Raw genomic sequence first — 24,193 nt, forward strand, 5'->3', positions numbered from 1 at the left:
CCCAAAATCTCTGTAAATGTTTATGAAAATTAATAAAATATAATTATAGAAAAAAAAAGTGTTCTACATATTCTATAAAATAGAAGAGTAACTAATAATTATTAGTAAAATGCCTCTCTAGGTGAATCAAGTAATCAGTACAACTTGATTACTTAGGTCTCTTAGTGTTTATACAAGATGTGATGTAACAAATGGTTAGCTAGCATGACCTTAGGAATCTAGGTAACAATTACCTTGTTAAGACAAGAAATGATGTGACTGAGGTCAATCCAGGGTGCACCTGCTTCTGTCACCTGATGGAAGAGATGGTCTCTAAAGAGTTTCAGCAGGTAACGGTCTCCTGTCTCCGACCAGGTAGGATCCTTTTGAAACCTGGGAGAATTTAATATTTCACATCAACTGATACTATACGTCACATGCTAATTCTTCAGATCCCAAACTACTATAAAGTCTTTTTTCCTCCAATAAATAAGAAATTAAGAGTCTTGTGTGTGTGTATGCACGAATGCAGTGTTTTTAAGAATATTCCAATAATAAAGAGGTTAATGTTCTTCACATCTTATAATATACAAATCAATGACAGATTGTTTTGGGAAACATCTCCATGGGCGTGGAAGCACCTGACTTCTTGTTTTAACGTCCTACTCCTCAGGTGTCATCACCCTTCGTACATCTGTTTCAAGCAAACTCTCTATTTCAGCTTCAATCACAGAAGGAAACAAGGAAATGGTTAAACTTAACCACTCAAGAGAAAAATATAATGTAATGTGCAGATAACCCAAGTGATGCTTGGGACATTCAAGACAATCTAGTGAAAAACTATCTGAACATTATGCCATCACATTATAAATTTATAGAACTTGGTCATTTTCATGTATACCAATAATAAGCAGTAAGAAGATGGGAAAAGAATCATTTATAATAGCCACAGGAGAAAAAAAAATTAACAAAGTTAGTATGCTAAAACTACACAACCAAAAGCTACTGCCATCAAGTTTAATTATGCCTTATGGCAACCCTCTACTGGGTTTCCAAGGCTGCTCCTCTTTACAGAAGGAGGTTGCCTCATCTTTCTCTCACAGAGCAGCCAGAGTCCAAACCAACAACTTTCTGGTTAGTATAAAGAACAACATAAAGACCACTGAAGAACACAGCCAGTTGACCTAGAGAATGATCGTCCATGTTCCTCCTTAAGAGGACACACTATTAAAAATAAAAATATCTCCTTAGTTTATTAATAAGTGCAATGTATTACGGCTGTCCCAGTAAAAACATCATCAGCTTTACTACATGTATTATCTAACTAAGCAAGCTGATTCTGGAACTTAATATAGAAAATAAAACCATTAAAACAACAGACAATTGGCTAAAGATGGACAACAACAAAGACTACTAGAATTACAAATGTCAATAATTAAAATAATGTGCCTAAAATCACTGAGAAAAAAAATATTCAATATGGAGCATGTGGACTACTAAATAATCTGGAAATAATTATTAAAGATCTGAATTCATGCTTTTCACCCTATGTAAATGCTAAATATATAAACCATATGAAATATTTTTAATACATTTTAAAATAGCAGGAGGAAAAATGGAAGCCATAAATATTTCAGAAGTGACAGATGCTTTCAATCCTTGAGGAGAAAATCTAACTTTCTGAGACAAAATCCAGAAGCATAAAAGTAGTTTGATAAACCAGAGAAAAAAATGTCTTCATAGAAAAAAATAAGTCAATATCACAAAGTGAAAACACATTCTTACAAAGAGTAGATCATTCAAGCCCCTCAACATTACTAGGAAAACAAGCAACCAAAATAAAGAATAGAGTGGACAGAGGTCTTGAACAGATAGAAAGGAGACAGACAACAATGCTTAGTAAGAGGGAACTTCAAGATAAAACTTGATTGGGATTCCATTTCTCGCCTATCAAGACAGACAAAAGTCCCAGAGCTATACTGCTGGTTAGGCACTTTGGTGCATTTTAAACTGGTAAACCTGCATGAGCTATCAAATTATAGAGTGCATATTCACTTACCTAGCAACTACAATTGGGGATGTATCTGCACATGCATGCACACCATTCAGTCTGAGTAAGTCAGTCTTTGAAGTACTGCTTATAACAGCAAAAGACTTGGGGGGCAGGGGACAGCGGTGGAAATCGGTGCCCCCTGACAGCCCTGGAAACGTAAATCACAGCACAGCCAGGGGGCAGCCTGTTAGAGGCTCATGAAGAATGTCAAGAGCACAAGCCGACTTCAAATACGTATCTACATATTAGCTAGGTGACCTTGAACAAGTTATATGACCGCTCTCTTTATGCCTCGATCTCTCTCCAGGCTGAATAGGAACAACAACAGTATCTCCACATCACAAGGTGATTGTGAAGATGAAATGAAATATTTATAAACTTTAATAAAAAAATCAAACCAATGGCTACTGAGACCTTTCCTTTTCAGAGTGACCCTAAAGAAAGGCATAGTATATAATGAAAAAGAAAATGGTCTTGGGAAAATCAGCATCTTTGATTCCATTTTTCTATCTATAAAGTGTGATGGTAGAATAACGATATTTTCAGGTTTACATGGATTCATAAAACACCTTTCTCGAGGGAGCTCTGGTGGACTAGTGGAAAGAAGCTGTGCCAAAATCCCAGAGGCACATGGTTCAAATCTACCAAGTGCTCTGGATGGGCAATCTCCTCCTGTGCCAGTCAGATCCTATTTGACGGCACACAGCAAGGAAAGAGATACCGCCCCTACCCACTCACCCCCAAACAGGCTGACAGTGAAAACAACACAGAGGAACTTTTTCTGAAGGGGGGGAGGAACTATCTGGGATAACACTGAAAGGTATTTTATTATTACATGATGCCACTGTTGTAGAATGGGACTGTCCTTGGGGCTGGGGAGAGACTGAGTAAGATGGGTTCAATAATGTGTACTGCACTGAAACAGAGGAGGGAGAGAACCGTTTAAAAGAGAGATGTAACTGGGTATTTCTGTCATCACAGGAGACTAGAGCGAGGGCTGCATGGTGGAGGGGACCTGGGGGAGGGTTTGTAAAACAATGAAAGAATCTTTTCTTTTACTTTTCCATAATTTTTGGACTCATGTACTTATAACTTGTTAGTCAAATTTGTGTCTTCTAGGTTGCAACACCCCCATGATACATCTTCAAGGATATGTACATGTACAGCCAAGCACAATCAATAAGAGTGCATCTGAATTCCAAAATCAATCTCCATAATAGTCTATGTGTTTCCTACTGCCAAAGGGGCCCTTTAGAGTAGTGAGAGAAGATCTTCACCCTGAAACCCACAGCGTCCCTTTTCAGCAGGAAGTAGCTAAGAGAATACGCCGTGCCCTTTTCCTTATGACTCAGGGTGAAGTCTCTCTCAGGGAGGAGTGATAGGGAATGGCAAAGGATACACTGACAAAGAAGATTGATCAGAACTGGCTTTGACAAGCACTGTGGCATTTGGACAAGAACAAACTGGGAGGAGGGTAGAGAGAATAGTGCAACAATGAATGAGTGGAAGCCCAAAATCTCTGTAAATGTTTATGAAAATTAATAAAATATAATTATAGAAAAAAAAAAAGAAAGGTATTTTATAACTTTGGCAGAAGAGCGTTTATAAATTGATAGTATATTTTCCCCACACACTTAGGCAGCTTTTTACATATGATAATTATTAACTAGAGGAAAACAAAATGGGGAAAAAAGCAAACTACATCACGATTTACTATATGGTACAGCTGTAAACAGTATTTACTTAATCGTAACAGGGTCAACACTCAACACAGATTTACGTACAGTTTACCAACAGAGTGGCAGAAAAAAAAATCTATGTGTTTTAAGAGTTGAGCTAGTAAAATACTAAAGCTTGTCTTTCACAGTGTAAAATATGGATCAGAATTAAAAATTGGAGTGGAGGTAGAGAAGAATCAACAAACAGTTTTACCAATGTGTGTATTTTAAAATAAAGATACAAATACCAGAAGAGAGTGAAAATAATTTTTAAAACATGGCTAAACTGCCTTTATTTGGAAAAAATGTTAAGGGATTAGTCTTAAAAAAAAAATTAGTCTTTTGGCTCGGAAGGCAACCTTGAACCTCATGGTAAAGAACCCAATAATGACCGAAACCTCTTCATGATGGTAATTGGTCTTTATCACCTTTATTTATAAATGGTAAATGTGATTTATGGTACAGTCACAACAGATGCAATACTGCTCTCTTCGGTAGTTATGAAATATGCTAAAACTATATTTAACAAGGAAAAGTAAATCTCAGAGTCTAAGAGGGTGATGCTTTTTCACTGTCATTGACAGTGAATAAAAATCATGTACTTCAATAGACATTAAGAGGTATATCATGCAATTAGAGACTTCCTAAGTCTCAAAGTGCTCTGGTGGTTTAGAGGTAGAGATGCACTACCAGCCCAAGGCACGCAGCTAAAATCTACCAATGTTCCATGGAATAAAGATAGGCAATCTCTCATCTTTCTAGGCAACTCACTGGGTCAGTGTTGATTTAGCCTAACAAATTTGTTACATAACAAATAACAAAGTCTCCAAAGGAATCATGGTTGTGTAATGCACAGTGTATGGTGCTAAAACAAAGGACGGTCAGCAGTTTGAATCCATAAGTTGCTTCACAAGAAAAAGATGGGCAGTATTTTCTGGTAAAGATGACAGCCTCAGAACCTTAATGGAGGATTAACCATACGTAGGAATTGACTCCAATGTAATGGCATAAAGTCTCTAAATTAACCAAACTAAGTGGACTGACTGACTAGTGGTGATGTTAGTTCTAAAACTAACATTGTGATTTCTAACCCAGTATCTTCTCTGGATGAGTGTGAAGTCCATACAGCCAATTCAACTTGGGATGTGAGAGGAATGCAGATGTGGTTGATAATGGTTACTTCACATAAGAACCTTCCCCCCGCCCTATATAACAAGAACAAGGTACATGCATTGTCATTGTGTAATTAGTGTCCCTGACTGAAAACCTGTTGTAAAACACTGGAAATCCTTACTCCGGCCTCTCATTGATTGTTCCCAATTTTGCTAGAAGCCTAAACAGCCTTCCGTTTTGGACCTCCTAGAAAACATTTTAAAAAGAAAAAAGTTAATGGTCAAGCTAATAGAATATAAACATAAAACCCAACATTCCCTAGTGCTTGGGTTATCCTCTTTACTATGTGTCCATTCTGGTTAATGGCCTTTCTCTTCAACTAACACATGAAAAATCAGGATTTTAGCACATGAGCGTAGGAAAGCCATGAATGAAAAAGAAAAAAAAAATGCCCAAGTTAACAGCAGTCTGGACCAAAAACACTTGCAAATAATCTTTTAACCAATTAACCATCCAGTCAGCCCAGTAACAGCTGTGCTTTTTAATGATACATTCCGTTTCCAGGCTGCGTACACTGTGGGACTGACTATGCTTGTCACCTTTGCGAGGTCTTCCTCGATGACATCGTTCCTCATTTGAGCAGCATCCAACTGAGTATAAAATCGAGCACCAATCATGGGCATGATATCATTGACACTCCGCATTCTGTTTTGGTCAGTCAACAAATACCTGTTCAAGAGAAGAAAGCATCACCTGAACGTTAAATGTTCAATCTCAAAGACACCACAACCTGCAGACAAATAGCCACTGCAGCTATCATAGTGCTGCTGTTGCTAGATGCCATCATGTATGACTCACAGTGACCTCATGAACAACAGATCTGAACCCTGTCCTACTCTGTGCCATCCTCATCATCTCTGACACACTTGTTGAGGATCTTCCTCACTTTTACCCTTTCCAATCATGATGCCCCTCTCCAAGGAATAGCCTCTCCTAAGAGCATGTCCAGCTTATGTGAGATGAAGCTTTGCATCTTTTCCTCCAATGAACATTCTGGGTGCACTTTTTTCAAAACATATTTGTTTATTCTTTTGAAAGTCCACAGGATATTCAGTACTCTTCTCCAGTCATCCTTATTCACTGTCCAGCTCTGATAACTGGAAAGACTATCACTTTAATCAGCTGCACCTGAGTTGTATCCTTTCTCCGTATCTATCCAATTTGTATACCATCATATTAGTATGTATGAATGTATGTATGACGTTTGTGAGGTATCTATCTATCTATCTATCCCCACAAAAACGTTTTCACGCATGTCAGACTGCTTTTAAAGGGTAATAATTACATTTCTTCTCTCTGGTTGAGCTAATATAGAAAATGCAAACATGTTTCTTCTCTAACACATCTGAGATAGTTTTCAAGTCATCCTTTGAATGAGTGTTCCGTGTTAATGACCAAGAAGGCACCACTCTTTTTAAAGGTTACCTGTTAGAATACGATTACTCTTAATCCCTGGAACTTTCAAGAGCTTGCTACTGTTTGTGGTATTAAAAAAAGCAGCTTTCTCATCCCTTGTACAGCAGCCACCTCATTCCACCCTTGCCTTGCTATGATTTTCTTCATAAGACTTCATTCACTCTGCAAATACCTTACTGTTTACATGCTTATCAACTCTTTCTTCCCATTAGACTGTTAAGTTCCCAATAAGGGAGCTTTGTTCACCTTGCATACAGTATCTTCAGCATCTAGCACAGAACAGCCACCTTTCATTGAATAAATGAATATTTATATCCATGCCGATCATATGAACTACTCAACTAACATTTAGATCTAACTACTGAATACTTTAAAACCATGGTAATGGTACTGTAATAATGTATTCAGCTGCTAAGAAAAGGTTCAAGTTTAAGTGCACTTGAGAAAGATGGGGCAGTATGCTTCAGTAACGAGTAACACCTTACAGGAACATAATGGGGCTGTTCTGCTCTGTCCTATAAAGTCACCAGAAGTTGAAATCAGCTTGATGGCAGTAGGTGTGGGGTTTGGGGTTTTTCATACTTAAGGTTCTCTAGGTGTCACAAATGGCAAACATTGGCTCACACCAGCCCAGAGCACCACAGAAGAAAGGTACACCATGGAAGAAAGGGCTGGTGATCTGCTCTGTAACAGTCAAAGCCATGAGCACCCCTCAGACTGCATGACTTAGAGGCAGAGCCAACCACAGTCCTTGTTCATGAAAGTATTTGGATCACTGCTAGCTAAAACTCCCACGCTTTAATACTACTATCTTCAAAACCAAATTAATAGGACTAGACAAAATTAAGTGGCGTTAATTCACATCAAACAGTCAGAAAGAGCTTCACACACAATTGACTGATCTATCAATCTTAACTTGTGGTTATAATTAAAGATTGGCTTTTATTGTTAATGCACTTTTTTTACTAAGGGGGGAAATACAAAAGTGGACAAGTGTAATAAACTCCTACGTACTCATTACTCTCTTTCTCTCGTTGCTCAGTGAAAACCAACTCATAGCTAAACCTCCAAGAGTTTTCTAAGGCTATAAACCACACAAGAGCATGCTACCCATCTTTCTCCCTTGGAGCAGCTGGTGGATTCAAACCACTTGCCTCTGGGTTAGAAGTAAAACCTTACCACTAGGCCACCAGAGCTCCCTAACTCACTCTAGTTATTAGCATATGGCCCATTTGTTCCAATCAATATGCTCTACACTCTCAGTTTTCTGAAAAAGGGAAAAAAAAAAAGGACAATTAGAAGATTGTAAATTTGGATTATCTGAAATAGTCTAAATGTTTCAAACTAAAGCTCAGAATTACTGTTATGGTATACACGAAAAAAATCTTTTCGTTGAGAAGATAAATCTTCTCTTTAGACTGGAATGCTGTTAGTGTCACTAATGAGAACTAGCCAGCCACTTAGTACAACAAAGCTCAAGGGCCTGACCTCCACCTCTGAAAACACCCTAACTCCACACCCAGGGTGGGTGTAGTAAGAAACTGGTTCATCCAGAGACAAAGATTAGAAAAAAAACAGTTGGAAACTAAGCATGCTTGCTGATATAAATCAAGAAGCTCTGGCTGCTTCAAGTACACAATAGGGTAACTTTCAGGAGACTTCCTGGTACCTCTTCCCTAGAAAAACTCATCTTTTTTAATGAGGATCAGGGTTGCTAGGTAGATGGTAGGTAGGACAAAGACAACTGTGGTGACCGGGATCGAAACCAGTCCTTTCAAACTTACAGCCAAGGAGTCTCTGAAGCTAACAGTGTTGAAACAAAATTCTTGAGTCCTTTACATACACACTCTCTGGAATGGCTGCGTCTAGCTGGATTGTCACTGATGTCAATTTGTGACAGCTTTCACTGAGATATCATCATACCCTAGAGTAGCACTATCCCACAGAACCTTCTGAGATGGCAAATTGGTCTATGCTTATGCCTTCTAGCAAGGCTGCCCCTAGTTATACATGGCTGTGGAATACAACCATGCTATACAACAGCAGAATACTCCATTTTAACAAATTTGAAATGTAAATGCTGCATCAGGCTAGTTATTAAATAATGTGGCTCAAAAGGATTTGTACAATAGTTTTTTTTTTAAATATCAATGACTAATTTAAACATTGTTTTTTTTATTTACTCCAACAAATGCATAAAATAAAAATATGTAAATGGAAAGCTATTTGTGTTTTGCTTAATTAATGAAATCCACTGTTCGCAATTCTGACTCTAGAGACCTGGAAGGACGAACGGATCAGCCTCTGAGGATTTTTAAGGCTCTCCTCTTCACTGACGCAAAGTACCAGTCTTTCTTTGGTGTTCTCTCAAACCAAAGCCCAACCCGGAGCCACTGGGCTGATTCCAACTCAGTGATGCTGCAGAGGGTTTTCTGAGGCTGTAAACTGCATGGGAGGAGACTGCCCATCTTTCCCCCAGTTTGCAGCTAGGGGATTCAAACCTCTTGCCTTTGGATTGGCACCACAGTTCCTTTCCCACTAGATCCACTAGCCTTAGGTCACCCAGGCTTTGTGCTTACGGAACCAAAATCCATCTTTCTCTGATGGAGCTGGTGTGTCTAAGTACTGACCTTCCGCTTAGCAGCTCAGCTCTTTAAGTCTGCACTACCAGAGCTCCTTAAATAATGAAAACTAAATAACCAGAACCACTAATAAAGGCCCTTTATGAAAGAAAATAAGCAACACCCAAACCTGCAACAAAAAAGCTCCTCTTCCCTCCCCTACCCACAGTATGAAGCAGGACAGGGCAGTCAAACTCACAAAATCAGGTTCTTCAGGTCCGAGGAGTAGTTGATTGTCACCAGCTCCATGGCTTTCTGTAAATTCTCTCGCTGAATTCCTGCCAAAGAGTTGCAAGCCAAAGCCAACACAACTTTTCCTAATGATATCAGATCTGCTTGCTGACATGAAAGAATAAATATCACTTTTAATTCTTATTTCACAGGTACCAATGACTACACTGACACTGATGCTTAAAGGAAAACCCCCTCTGGATTTAGGCTGGAGCACTCTGGGACAGGCTCTCAAATAAGGGGCCCCTCAGTCTCCTAAAATGAACCCCAGACATTCTGAGTCTAGGTAGGTCTAGCATGATACTTTAAGAATCATGAAGCTATTCACATGCAAGCTATGAAAATGGACTTTAAAAAGCAGTTTTGTCTGTTTTAAATAAAGCTGGTATTCTCCATTCTTACCAGAAATGTGACGTCAGTCACTATACCCCTCATGGTAAGAAACTATATGCAGGTCTCACTTTCTTTGACTCCCAGATCATAGAGGGAGTGTGAAGATTTATCCTAAAAGTTCTCTCATTCATGATCAAACCTTAATTTGGAGTATATAGTCTCTAACATTGAAGACATGTCAAGGCTTTGTAATCACCTATGTTCTCTGGTCTAGAACTAGAAACCACTGTCTCCCCAACCACCTGCTCCCCTCTTAACACTGGTATCACTAGTCTAGGTTAAGATCAAGGGTCTGGCAATTTTCAAAGCTCTAACATGAGATTCTGATCAGTGACAGGGTTGAAACCAAGAGTTGGCTAGAAGTCTTGTTTCTGGCATATCTGGGCAGCTATCTTATTACCAAGATCTTCACTAATAAAAATTTTAGCCCTGGCCACCGTGAACAACTTTCAACTCAAATAATAAGATACAAGCCAACCTCCATTAATACTAAAAAAGATTAAATTTTAAAATGTATCCTCAACTAAGATTTGTGACTCAACCACTTAAGAGCAGGAGATTCTATATCATAGTAGAAAAACTTGACACTGAAGTGATCAAGACAAGAGATGCCAAGAATTCCTAACAGCAACACTCAGGACAAGGTCATCAGTGAGATTGAGCCAGACAGTAAGGACAGAGGCCACCATGTTCCTGTCCTCTGGAGGGCCCAGCTAGGAACTGCAGGAAATAGTTCTCCACCCACTCTTCAGACCAAGCAAAACATTCTAAGTTGTATTAATGAGATCACAGAAAAGGCAGGTTGAGAAATCAGTGTAAGCAAACTGAGAACTGTGTTGTCGCTACTTATCAGCTGCTTCAGCAGCATGTAGGAACACACAGCTTCTCAACTCTTAAAAATTCTAGAATTTTCACTGAGTGGCTCCTCTCTGAATGGACACTCTATCTCCCACCTGGAACACTCCATCAATCCCTGCTCAGGGACAGGAAAACAGATCCCTGGAGAGCTCACTGGCTATGAGACTTCCCAAAATTGGAGTGTCTGATCTCAAGTACATTCCACTACCTCTCTAGAGCTGATTCAGATGGAGTTTCTCAATTACTTAGAAATAAAGCATACAAGTTGTTGTTAGGTGCCACCAAGTTGAGTACAACTCACAGTGATCCTATGAACAACAGACCTCTCCCAGCCTCATTATCTCTGGTACATGTGAGCCCATTATTGCAGTGACTTTGTCAATTCACCTTGCTGAAAGTCTTCCTCTCTTTTACTGACCCTCCAACTTTCCAAGAATTATATCCCCTTTAAAGAACAGCCATTCCTAGCAACATGTCCAAAGTATGAGACAATGCTTTGTCATCTTTGTCTCAAAGGACCACTCTGGCTGCACTTTTTCCAAGACATATCTTCTTGTTCTTTTGACATTCCATGTTCAGTCATAGTCAGTACTCTCTTGCAATAAATACCACAGCTTAAAGGCATCAATTATTCTTCTGTCATCCTTATTCACTGTCTAGCTCTCAGATGCATAGTAAGTAACTGAAAAAGACTGTGAATCACAAACTGATGTCATTGTTCTTCAGTATTTTGGAGAAGCCCCCAACAGCAGATTTGCCCAAAGCAATATATCTCCTGATCTATCCTGACCTGCTGGTGCCGAAGGTTAGTGACGGTAGGTGGATCCAAGTGAGATAAAAATATAACCCAGATTAAATGAAGATGGATAAGTAAAAAAACAACAACAGAAAAACCAAACCATAACAACCCCATAAAACCAAACAATCAAGTGTTCCTGCCTAACTTTGAGAGTTAAACATCCATAATTTGCAAAGTGGTATTTCCTGATCCACCAGCTCTGGACTTCATCAGGTGCCCATTTTTTTTCTTACCTTCCCCAACGGGTTGTATTTTGGGGGTTTCTAGATCATTAGCATAAAAAACAATCAGCTGGGTCACTTTTGCAAGCACAACAATTCCAAGAAAGAAGCAACTAAAGGCAGTTAGCCAGGTATTAAACATCAGTCAAAGAGCTCAGGTGATGCAGGAGTGAAGCACTTGGCTACAAACCAAAAGGTCAGTGGTTTGAGTCCACCACACCAGCTGCTAGTGGATCCTACCCTAAAAGCCACCAGAGAAAAGCAGCAAGGTAGATATAAAAGATAAGAAGGAAAGTAGCTCAGACCACGCCACGCTAGATGTGAAATGGAGGCAGAGCCCCCAGGCAGCGGCTGGGAAAGAAGACCTGGTGGGTTCTTCCTGTACTCACCATATGGTACTCCTAACCTGGACAGGAAGGGGAAGGATAGTGTGAAAAATGCCTTCAATGGGATGTGACCCAGTGCTTGTGGATTAGATGGGATGGCATTTAACGCAACTCGGGAACAAAGAAGGCAGTTACACTTGAACTGTAATACTGAACACTATCTATACTCTCAGTTCTCATTCCTGCTTGTTCTAGTATTTTCACTCATGGGAAAGAGAACTAAATTCTTTCACTGCAAAAGAAGCTAAAAAAAAAAGTGCAACTGAAAGCTGTTTTTTCTTTTGTTTCTCCATATGATTAAGAGATTTGCCTTATCACAAATTAATCAGTTTTCCAGAAAAAGAAAAATGTCTTACACAAAAAGGCCTAAAACTCAAACTCAGCCCTTAGGTGGGAATCAACTCACAGAGAAGTTCCACTGGGCTTCCCAAGTGGTAAATCCTACAGGACAAGACTCTTGTGGATCTGGACCACCAGAGAGGTGAGGCCTCTAGGTTAGCAGCACAACTCCCTGTGGCCTAGGCCACCAGCCAGTAGTTGTGTCGTGTACCATCAAGTCAGAACCAAACCATAGCTGATCCTCCAGTGGATTATCAGAGGCATTAACTGCACGGGAGGTGACTATCTTTCTCCTGCAAAACCGCTGGTGGATTTGAACCACTTATCTTCATGCTGGCAGCATGATTCCCTACCACTAAACTACCAGAGCTCTCAAAAAGACCTAAGAGTATCTTAAAATGACAGGTGCATGCCATCCTAATGTGGACTGAGCACTGTAAGACAAGCTGAATGGTATGAGGTACTTATTAGAAATAACCACGTTAACTAAACAAAATAACCAATGCAAAAGCAAAGATCCTTTATAAGAATCTTAATGACTCCGTGCAGATAGGTTCTATTTGACTAGTATGTGTTGTGCTGCTAACTGAAAGGTCAGAAGTTCATATTCATAAGCTGCTCCTTAGGAGAAAGATGAGACAATCTCCTGTAAAAATTTAATGTCAGAAACCTATGCAGGTAGTCCTACGTCAGAAGCTACTCATTTGGTCAACTGATATGCGACAAGGAAATAAAACCTATCAAATGGGGAACTGACAACCTCTTCAACAAATGGTGCTGCAAAACTGGCCTGCTACTGCAGAAACTGGAAACAGGATCCACATCTCAAACCATATACAAAAATAATCTCAAGGTGGATCAGAGACCTGAGAGTAAAGCTCAGAAACCATAAAGTTCATCAGAGACAAACTGAGATCAAGCTTAGCCTAGTCTATGGTAGAAAGAGACTGCCAAATACAGCCAGAAATGCACAATCTCGGGGAGCTCTGGTGGCCTAGTGGCAAGAAGCTGCACTGCAATCCTAGAGGTACACAGTTCGAATCCACTAGATGCTCTGCTGGAGAAGGAGGAGCAACATCCTTCTGTACCAGTCAGATCTGATTTGACGGTACACGCATACAAAATAATAAAAATAAAAATTTAAAAAAAAATGCACAATCTGAAGAGAATAAAATTGATAAATGGGAACTTCTAAAGATTAAATCCCTATGCATATCAAAAACTTTTTCCAACAGGGTGAAAAGAAAATCTACCAACTGGGAACAAACATTTGTTAATTCCATCTCAGACAAGTGTTTCATAAAAGTTTGCAGAATGCTTCTGGGCCTCCACAGGAAAAAGACAGATAACCCAATTACAAAATGGGCAAAAGACATGGAAAGAATTTTCACAAAGGAAGATATACAGATGGCCAACAGACACATGAAAAAATGCTCAAAATCACTGGCAATAAGAGAGATAACAAATTGAAATCACAATGAGGTATCATCTCACTCCAGGAGCAGTGCCAAAGTTTAAAAGGATAGCAAGTATTAAACGTTGGAGAGGATGTGGCAAGATAGGTATTCTTATACATTGCTGGCGTGGTTGTAAAATGGTACAACTACTCTGGAAGGCAGTTTGGCGCTTCCTAAAAAAACTGAACATAGAAATTCCATATGACCCAGCTATTCCACTGTTTGGAATATACCCTGAGAAAATGAGAATTGAGTCACAAAGGGAAACTTGTATACTAATGGTCATAACAGTGTTATTCACCATAGCAAGAACATGGAAAAAGCCCAGATGTCCAACCACAACTGAATGGACTGAGAAACTATGGTCCATTCACACAATGGAATACTACGTAGCATGCAGAAACAATGATTTTGTAAATTACTACTTAATTTGGGAGAGACTGGAGAGCATTATGCTAAGTGAACTCAGTCCCATAAAGACAAATATGGTATAAAAACCATTACTGTAGAGTGAGGAGGAGGATCCAAGGTAGGGTAGGGTGGAAGCAGAAGGGCGAATATGGGCAAGGGTAAGGAGGGGAGCTGTTAATCACAGGGTCATACAATTTGTTGGCCGGGGAAAAGGAAATGGGAAAGATCTGGTGTATCTGAACTTTGTAAATAAACCACTATAAAATTAAATTTAAAAAAAAAAAAAAAAGCAAATCATGGGCAGTGGGTCTCAGATTAGTCAATAGCTAACTAACATGCACATCCAAAAACTTCTCCAACAGGGTAAAAAAGGAAGCCACAGACTAGGAAAAAGTATTTGGCAATGACATGTCAGATAAGGGACTTATATCTAGAATTTATAAAATATTTGAGCACCACAACAAGATAAAAGTAAACAATCCAATTGAAAAATGCATACAGGATATGAACAGACACTTCACCAAAGAAGACATTCAGATGGCCAATAAGCACACGAAGAAATGTTCAAAATCCCTAGCTCTAAGAGAGATGCAAATCAAAACAACTATGAGATACCACTGAAAAACAAGGAACTCATGCAATATTATTCAAAATGGGTGACCATGGAGGACATTACGCTGAGTGAAAGATCTCAGTCACAAAAGGACAAATACTGCATAGTGCCACTGTTGTAAAACAGGACTGACCTCGGGGTTGAGGCGAGACTGAGAAAGATAGGATAAATAATGTTTACTACATTGAAACAGATGAGGGAGAAAACTACTTAAAAGGGATATGTGAGTAGGCATTATGGTCATGACAGGAGTCCAGAACAAAGGCTGCATAGTGAAGTGGACCTGGGGGGAGGGACTGTAAAACAATGAAAGAATTTTTCTTTTATTTTCAAAAAAAGGAGGGGGGGCAGCAGGGAGAAAAGTGCAACAATAAATTAATGGAAATAAAAAATTTCTGTAAATTTTCAATTAAAAAAAGATTGTAAAAAAAAAAAAAAAAAGAACGAACTAACAGCAATAGGACCTAAATTAACACTATTAAGAGCAGATTAGACTTAATAAAATTCTGATAATATATACGGTATCCTGACCAATACTCCCCCTGAGAAACAATCAAAAACCCCAACCCTTAGCAAATAGTAATCCACTAATATTCCTTCAATAAAATTCCTTAAATCCTCTGGTTAATAGTATGATTAAGATTTCCAAGAGTGAAAGAGGTAAGAGTTTAATATAGAAGGCTAAAAAGGTTAAAATGTCATATAAAATAACCTGCATGGAAGACAAATTGCCTGATCATATTCACAGAATTTCATTTTCAACAATCCACATCTCTGACACTGCCATCATTTCTGTAAATCACAAACTTCCACGTTCTATACCAAAAACCTCAGTGATTGAAAAAAAGGAGTTTCAAAGTTTGTAAGTGACCATCTCTCAGAATAAAACCCTTGCAATATTTAAAAATTAAAAAGTTTATCTTTAAGAAAGATCCAGCTTTATGTTACTAAGAAAGCATCCATGCTAATTCTTACTCACCTGGTATTGAGCCATTAATGCCAACGGATTATTATTCTGACTGTTATCAAATGTTAAAACATCGAAAACTCCAACACAATTTACTCGTAACCTTTAAAGACCAGAGAATTTAAAGAAAATATATTAAAGGAAGTCTTTTAAAAATTATATACTAGTGGATATTTGACATTTTATAAGGGAGGGAAATAAAAATAGATCGCACTAATAGTACCTGCCTTTGCCAAAACAAAGTAACTAACTATCTGGAAGTCACAGGGAGAAATGAAGGTCATGAACCCATAAAATCCTGTAGCCGATCTAGAGCTCTTCATGCTTGCTGCTGCCCTAGATACTTCTCAAAAGCATAGCAACCCCAATAAAACTTGGTGAAGTCAAGGACCCACAACTGCTGTAGAGTGTCAGCATCATCTGGAACCCTGCTGGAGATGCAAATTCTTAGGTTCCAACCCAGAGTCACTGAGTGAGAAACTCTGGGCATAAAGTTCAACAATCTATGCTGAGAAAGTCCTCAGATGACCCAAGAGTAACAGAAGGAATTGACTGTGGACTAATTTTCTACATGAGCCACTTCCTCTTACATCTTGAGACCAAAAAAACCTAAATTATGAATAGTCATCAATACTGATTAGGGACAGAATCTAGATTTCCTGATTACACAGGGACAAAAATGTGCAACAGTGAATGAATGGAAATCCAAGTTCTCTATAAACATTTTTTAAAATATCAATTAAAAAAATTTGTAGAATATAACTTCAGTTTGGTTTTTTTTTTTAAGGAATCCAAATACATAATAACAAAGGCCATACATGCCCTCTCATACTAATTTCCTTAATTTTATTTATTGGCTCCACAAATCTTATAGGAACAGTTGGGAGGAATCCCCCAAGACTATAACCCTGAGTTGTTCTTCAAATTTTGGATTGAAACTATCCTCTGAAGGCACCTTTAAACAAAGTAACTGTTTAGCCCAGAGAGTTAAAAATAGTCATCTTTAAGTACTGCATTCCTTTAAAACACACAAAAATATCTTTAAGACCAAAGTGTCAACAGCTATTTTAAAGCAGAAATGAGAAGTTGGGGAGTGGGTTGGGCAAGGAAAGTAAAGGAAACAACTAGAGCAGATACAACAAGAAGGTTAATACTCTGAGAAGAATGTAACCAACATCATTGATTGTTATGTCTAGAAACTGATGAGAGTAGGTTTTATTGTGCTTATTTTCACTAAAAATTAAAATGAAAGAAAAAAACCCCCAAAGACAAAATCCAGCACTCTCCCTCCCCCAATGACCCTGACTCATGCTACAAATACATCTCTAGTCCCCAGCATGACCACACACAATTCCCCACCCCTCACCAAGCTTTCTGGCTAATAACCAGGCATTGCATTAAAACATTAACATTTTTGTTTGTTTGTTTTGGACTTACACATGAACTCAAAGCCACAGCAGTTCTTCTGGATGGGGTATATGAAAAGGCAGAATTAAAACAAATCATCATATTTTGTTTACTAAGCGGTTAAAGATCAGATCTGAGTAAAGAAGTCAAAACTCCTAAGTGCTAGTACCTCGTCTTGCCAGTTATCAGAATCTTTGTTGGGTCCATGACTCGACATGCCAAACCTGCTGTGTGAATGGTTCGCAGTGCGGAACTTAGTTGGACGATGTAGGCCCAAATAAGTGATTCTGGCAATAGCCCAGCATGCTGTCGGGGCAGTGGTCCATCATGCTGACCTATAAAGAAAACAGAGTACAAGACGACAACTTCACTTAAGTAGCCAACTAAAATGAAACAACAAAAATTAAAAAAAAAAAAAACCCAAACAAAAAAAACCAACAAAGAACTGTCCTAATCAGTATTTAAATCTGTGCAAACTACTCATCAAGAGTCTCTACCGGGAGCTCTGGTGGCCTAGTGGTAAGGAGCTGCAACTACAATCCCAGAGGCACATGGTTTGAAGCCACCAGATGCTCTGCGGGGAAGGAGCGACAATCTCCTCCTGTACCAGTCAGATCTGAATTGACGGTACACTCACACAAAAATAATAAAATGTAAAAAAAAAATAAAAAAAAAAGTCTCTACCATGATTTCCATAGGAAGTAGTGGTTCAGTGATAAGATTTTCACCTTCTACCCTCCATGCACAAAACTAGATTTAGATCCTAGCTAGTTTGTTTCACATTGCCTGTCTCTGAGTGGAGGCTTGTATATTAATAATAAGCCAAACATATTTCAGTGGAGCTTCCAGTCTAAGACTGCACTGAGTCTGGGATGGCTCAACTAGTAACTAAAATAATCTACCACTTATGTTTAATACTGAAAAAGAAGTCCTTAAATCCTGTTCATCCTCTTCTGTTGTAACCAGATCAGTTAAGATACAATATCACCCAGCTTACACAAGTATAAAGGTAAAAATATGAAAGTCACTTAAGTGTAAGGATGAAACAAACACAAACCTAGTCTGGTCTACCATTAAAAGTAGACATCCTGAATCTGCCAACTCCTGTAAGTGTCTTGGTGATAGTTTCTGGGGTAATACATTAGAGGAAAAGAAGGGCAGAGACACTGAGAACTATAAAAATAAAAGTATTTATCATTAAATTCATTTGCCTTTCCAGGCCAACATGATGGACCAGACTTTATTTATAACTATCTCAAAGATACAACCTTGTAAGCACAAGTATTTATGCAGGTATAAACAAGACTTTGGTAATACATTTTGTGTACCAAGCAGTAAAGAAATAATAACAAATGGGCACAGATGAGTAATAAGATTTCTAGTGTGAAATAAAACAAAACTTTCAAAATGCTTTCAAAAATGTCCTTAGGTGTAATGGAAGGACAATATACTCTTTAAATGAAGAAGAAGGGGGGGAAGTGTTAGATGATTCTAAAAGTGGCTCTAGTGCCAAAGGCCAAAGTAAAGCTAAAGAGGGTAAATGAAAATACTCAGTGAAACATGGCAATAGAGGAAGGAATAGGTATAGTAAATAGCTAGTGCTTGCTATGTGTAAGTTTCTTTAACTCATTCAAACCTCTTACCAACCCTTAGGGGGTGGTACTATTACTATTATTGAGGAGCGCTGGTGGACCAGTAGTAATGAGTGCAACTGCCAATCCAAAGGCATGACGTTCATATCCAACAGCTGCTCCATTGGAGAGGCAATTTACTCTCTTGTGAATTATAGCCTCTTAAAATCCTCTGGAGGCTGCTGTGAGTCAGTTCCAATTCAAGAGCACATAACAACAGTATTAGTTTTCTTTTCTAAACTACTGTATTTTCATACTAATACATCTGTGTAAATAACAAGCATAGTGTAGTAAACATAGGAGAATCAGATGGTTGCAAGGTTTGCAGGCAAAATAAACAAAAAAACCAATATAATATGAGCATTATTTTGTATAATAATATTAAATTTTTCTTCATGTTGTGCTCACAAATTAAAACAGTAAAGAAAACATTAGCTTTTCATCTATGTCCTTAAAAGTTTATATAAACACAAGACACACTTCTTCCCTTTTTTAAAAAAAATATACATGTTGGGAAAATATGGAATCACCCTATAAAAAAGTTGCTGTGAATTAAAGCATGTATGGTTCACCTCTAAGAAAGTCACTATGATATAAGCAGTATCTTCAAATATAAGAAAAGTGTCTGACAGCTGTAGAAAAATGCAAACACAAATATATCAAGTAATTTGTCAATACCAAGACATAACAATTACAATAGAATCTTTTTTCAATTTTAGTTTATTTACAAAGTTCTTATACATTGTTTTCCACACTGGATCTTTAAAATCTTTTTAAAAATAAGAAGGGATGCTACAAATCAGTGGTTCTCAGACAGGGTGGGTCCCCTCTCCTCCCTGGAGACACAAGCACTTTTGGGGAGGGGCATTTTTGGCTGCTTTGACTGTTGGGGTAAGGGCATGCTTCTGATGCTTGCTGTGCAGAGGTTAGGGAGAAAGATAAACAGTCTGTGATGCACAAGAGTGCCCACAACAAATCTGGCCCACATGTCAACAGTGCTGAGGTTGAGAAACCCAGCTATAAATTAAAACCAACAGTCATTTCACAGGTGTTGGCACCAAAATAAGCTTAAACTACTACCGCCATACTTATCTAGAGAAGTTAGATACCACATCCCCTTCAACAAAACTTTGCATATGTCTGCAGATGACATAGCAAAAGGGAAGATAATTAATCATACTGTACAACCAGACATGAAGTATGAAACAGCCATGTAACCACAACTTTCTTTTCTAACTGTCAGAAAGTGGAAAGTAAAGTGCCCAGTGAACAGAGAGAAAACAGTTTGGTTTTTTTTACAATATATTTTTAACTGTCATTGTTGTTGTATGTGGTAGAGTAAGAATCTATCCACTGCCGACCACCCAGATGGTTTTCAAAGGCAGTAAATCACACAGCAGTAGTAAACTGCATGGGAGGAAACTGCCTATCTTTCTCCCATGGGGCAGCTGGTAGATTTGAATCAAGTGCCTTTAGAATAGCAGTCTGCCATAGGCCACTAGGTCACCCAGAGCTCCTTTTAAATCATGACTCGAGTCTGTAAAGAAACCACAGTTTGAAAAATATATATATATATAATGTGGTCTCATGTCACTCTTCCCATCACAAGTACTTAACTTCTAGAAGTACAAAATTAAGAAAACGCTTTAAAAAATTTAAAACCATGATTAAGAACAATGCTTTTTCCTGTTCTAAAAAGTAGAAAATGAGACTTTTCTTTTTCCCCCACTTTTTTCTTAATTTTTATTTTTTAATAATTTTAATGAACATTTACAGAGATTTTGGATTTCCATTCATTCATTGCTGCACTTCTCTCCCCGCCCAGCCCTCCCCTCCCCCACAGAGAATTTTCTTTAAATATAATACATGAATAACAGATTTCTCAAAACAGATTTATTTTTTTCTAAGAAAACACCATTTAATAAACATGTTGTGATAATGAATATATTTTGATTCTTTGAAAAACACGTATTATGAAACAACTTTAAAAATAAAAAAGAAAATATGGTTAAAATAGAAAACTTCTTTTTGTGTGTGTTGTGTTTTCTAGCACATTAAGGAAAGAAAATAACTCTTATTTAAGTAAAAACTCCAAAACCAATTCATTGATGCCAAGTGTATTCCACCTATAGATGCCACAGCAGAATTTAACCATACACTCAGAGATTTTTCTAAGATTTTCATTTTTATTATTTAGTTTTTTTATTAATATTTTTATTTTTTAATTTTTTATTATTATTTAGTTTTTATGTGAGCAGTCTCCTCCACAGATCAGGTGATGGGCTCTAACCATCAACCAGTCAATAGCAGTTGAGTTCTCTACCAGTGAACTCCATTTAAATAAAAGTCAACTGAAAATCCATTTTGAAGACTGAGTCCTTAAGTAACATGGAATCCTACCTTAAATATAATTGTTAAAGAGTATTCAGTACATCAATGATAATACAGTCACAGACTACAAGGGAGATTATAAAGTTATAGCCAGAAAATCTAAAAACTTAGTGGAAAACCATTATTATGAAAAATGAACATCTATGATCAAAAACCAGAAATCAAGAACCAGAAACTGTACCCCTTAAAACCAATAAAAATATACTCAAATATTCAGCAAGTTGTTGATATATCCTGCTAAGTCAGAACCAACTCACAGCTGACTCAATGGCAGGCTTTGAGAGATAGTAAAGTGCACTGCCACTCTTGCTCCTGCAGAGCAGCTGGTGGGTTCAACCCCCCCCCCACCCCCGTCTTTGGGTTGGTAGTGCAGCTCTTTACCATTAGGCCACCAGAGTTCTCTAAAATATTCATAGTACTTACGTATTTTGCATGGTGAGCCTAAAGAGGTTTTTTTCCTCTTTACTTTACTAAATTAAAAGAAAAAACTGAAAAAGAAATCATTATCATTACTTCTAGTTAGTTATTTCAACTATCAGTTAGTGCACAACAGCCCATCTCAATCTCAGGAAATGCAGATCAACCCCACTCCTCTGAAATACTTCTCCAGAAAGAAACATAAGCCGAGGAACTGAAGATGACAGAATACTACAGTATTCCTGAATGAAGCAAAAGCTGCTGCAGCACTCTCCTTACCCCATTTTCTCTTTGTGAAGTAGGAATCAGCACTGGGGTCATTGAAGTGTCTGCTCATCATCGTTTCTCCTCCAGCATGGAAATCATAAGCAAACACGAGTGCTAAAACAAAACACAAGCACGTGTTACTGCTATCTGGCTTCAGAAAAGGAAACCCCCCAGCAGAAAGACAAAGCCAGTCACTCACAAGGTTCTGAAAATGCTTTCGTGGTAAACATTTCCCGCAAGGTAACGATATTCGAGTGCTGGATTTTTTTCCACATATCAACCAACACCATGCACTTTGTATTAACAAGACGAAAACCTGAAAAAGAATGTTTTCCCACTACAGTAAAGTGGAAATGACACCTCCTCTTTATTCCATCAGAAATATTTTTAAAAATCCATTATCTATTACTATCAAGCACTGTAAAATAATTTTCCAACTGCCCTTGAAGGTCTAATAATGAGAGAAATAAAATCGATTCAAGAAGTTTTGACTATGTCAACAATATAATTAGTATAAAAGAAGATAATTCATTATGCTTACCATGTATCCTCCGAAGGCAATACGGCAGGTCATCTTTACTATTTACAGCTTTATAGCAAGATGTAATGTACCCGAAATTACTGGACTTCTGTATCCGGTTGGGTGGTGGCAGTGGTTCCAGAGGGAAGAGGCTATGGTAGCTGTCAACTTCGGTAGGGACGGCTAGGGAAATTCACAGGAAGGGGACATTAAACCGCAGACACTCATAAATCTCTTACTGTAATAAAGGATAATTCAAAACTACTATAATCCACTCACATAACAGAGTGTGTGTGTGTATTTTATTACAGAACATTTCTAGTACAATGGAATACAACAATTCTATAAAACATGGCTTCAGTATCAATAAATATTGGCTATGTAAGGCATCATACCTTTATATACAAAGATATTTCCTATATTTTATAGCACAATACAACTTTCTGATTTTTTGGTTATGAGCAACCATTTGTGCTATCATTTAAGAAAAATTAACATTTCTGATTCTAATATTCTGTAAAATACAAAAGCCAAGCCACTACCCTCAAGTAAATTGCAACACAAGGTAGCCATTAATGGGGTTGCAAGGATGGAAATCCTCTTCTTTCTCCACGGAGCAGGTGATGAGCTAGAACTGCAGACCATTCTATTAGCAGCTCTACTTGTAACCCACTACACCACTGGGGAATTCTGATGCTCATTAAGATGTCTTTTCTTTATACATTTTATTTGTGAAAAATATGTTGGCTGCTTTTGTGTACCATTGGACGGCGGATTCTCCAGTGGGTTTTCATAAGCAGTAAATCACATAGGAGTTAAGTGTCCTTCTTACTCCCCTGGAGCATCTGGTGGATTCTTAGCCTGTACCTTAAATTGGTAGTGCCAGTTCTCTTACTACTAAGCCACCAGAGCTCCCTAAATTATATTTAGATAATAAAATTAAATAGACTAATCCTCATGGTTTATTGTGAAAGGAAATTCAAAATATGTAACAATAAATTGGGGAGTGCAGTGTGTGTATTTGGTAATCTGTATCAAAACTCCTTGCTCTGGCTCATGAAGTAAAACACAAGGACTTTATTTCAAGGCAGTAGAGATATGCAGTTTATAAAGCTGATCGATGCAGCTTATTAACAACAACAACAAAAATATTAACAGTAAAAAAAAACACAAAACAATAAACAACAAAAAAAACAAACAAGAAAACCCAAAAACCTCACAGCTGGCAGTGTAAATCCTAATATGGGGAATGGTTATAAACCATTATAGGACATCTATTCTGGGGAAGAACAGTTTTCATCTCTAACAAAAGAATAAAGAAGAAACAAACTTTACCACAATGCTTCTCATGCTCCTCTAAGAAACAAAAGTCTATACATGATGCATAGGAATTTGATCATGATATACTATCAGGCACTAAAATATAGAATTCCATTATAAATAATGTATTCAAGTAAGTGGTTTCTACAAGTTACAGGCTGTTTATTTCCTTTAGTGGCTTGGCTCCACAATCGACCCTCTTGGTACCAGCAGCCAGGAAATCAAGAGACAAATTGTACTGGGAAAATCTGCTGTCAGGGCCTCTTCAGAGTACTAAAGGGCAACAATGTCAGTCTGGAGACTAAGGTGTGCCTGATCCAAGCCATAATCTTCACAATTAGTTGCTATGCATCAGAGAGTTGGACAATGACTAGGGATGATAGAAAGAATTGATGACTCTGGCCTGTGGTCCTAGATAAAAGTACTGAATATACCATGGACTGCTAGAATAGGTTCTTTCTAGAAAGGGTAAAACCAGGCTGCTCCTTGGAGGAAAGAATTCTGAGGCTTCGTCTGCCATACTATGGGCATATTGCAAGGAGTGACGAGTCCTTGGAGACAGATGTCATGCCTGGAAGGGTAGAGGGGCAGAGAAGAGAGGAAGC

At 38.1% G+C, this 24,193-nt stretch overlaps 1 protein-coding gene across 1 annotated transcript in view; it reads right to left on the reverse strand.

The window, feature by feature from the left end:
• Positions 1-24,193, reverse strand: part of PAN3 (PAN3 poly(A) specific ribonuclease subunit homolog (S. cerevisiae)) — a 155,601-nt gene that overhangs the window by 5,832 nt on the left and 125,576 nt on the right. The window contains exons 10-18 of the mRNA XM_006894072.1: positions 22,290-22,451; positions 21,948-22,064; positions 21,761-21,862; positions 17,212-17,377; positions 15,648-15,738; positions 9,160-9,299; positions 5,463-5,592; positions 5,045-5,109; positions 234-372 (exon numbers count right to left, since the gene is read on the reverse strand). Coding sequence (XP_006894134.1) covers positions 234-372; positions 5,045-5,109; positions 5,463-5,592; positions 9,160-9,299; positions 15,648-15,738; positions 17,212-17,377; positions 21,761-21,862; positions 21,948-22,064; positions 22,290-22,451 — 1,112 coding nt within the window. The remainder of the gene's footprint in view (positions 1-233; positions 373-5,044; positions 5,110-5,462; positions 5,593-9,159; positions 9,300-15,647; positions 15,739-17,211; positions 17,378-21,760; positions 21,863-21,947; positions 22,065-22,289; positions 22,452-24,193) is intronic.

The sequence above is a fragment of the Elephantulus edwardii genome, unplaced genomic scaffold (genome assembly GCF_000299155.1).
Source record: "Elephantulus edwardii isolate Elephantulus edwardi_28Jun2011 unplaced genomic scaffold, EleEdw1.0 scaffold00134, whole genome shotgun sequence".
Taxonomy (NCBI): domain Eukaryota; kingdom Metazoa; phylum Chordata; class Mammalia; order Macroscelidea; family Macroscelididae; genus Elephantulus; species Elephantulus edwardii.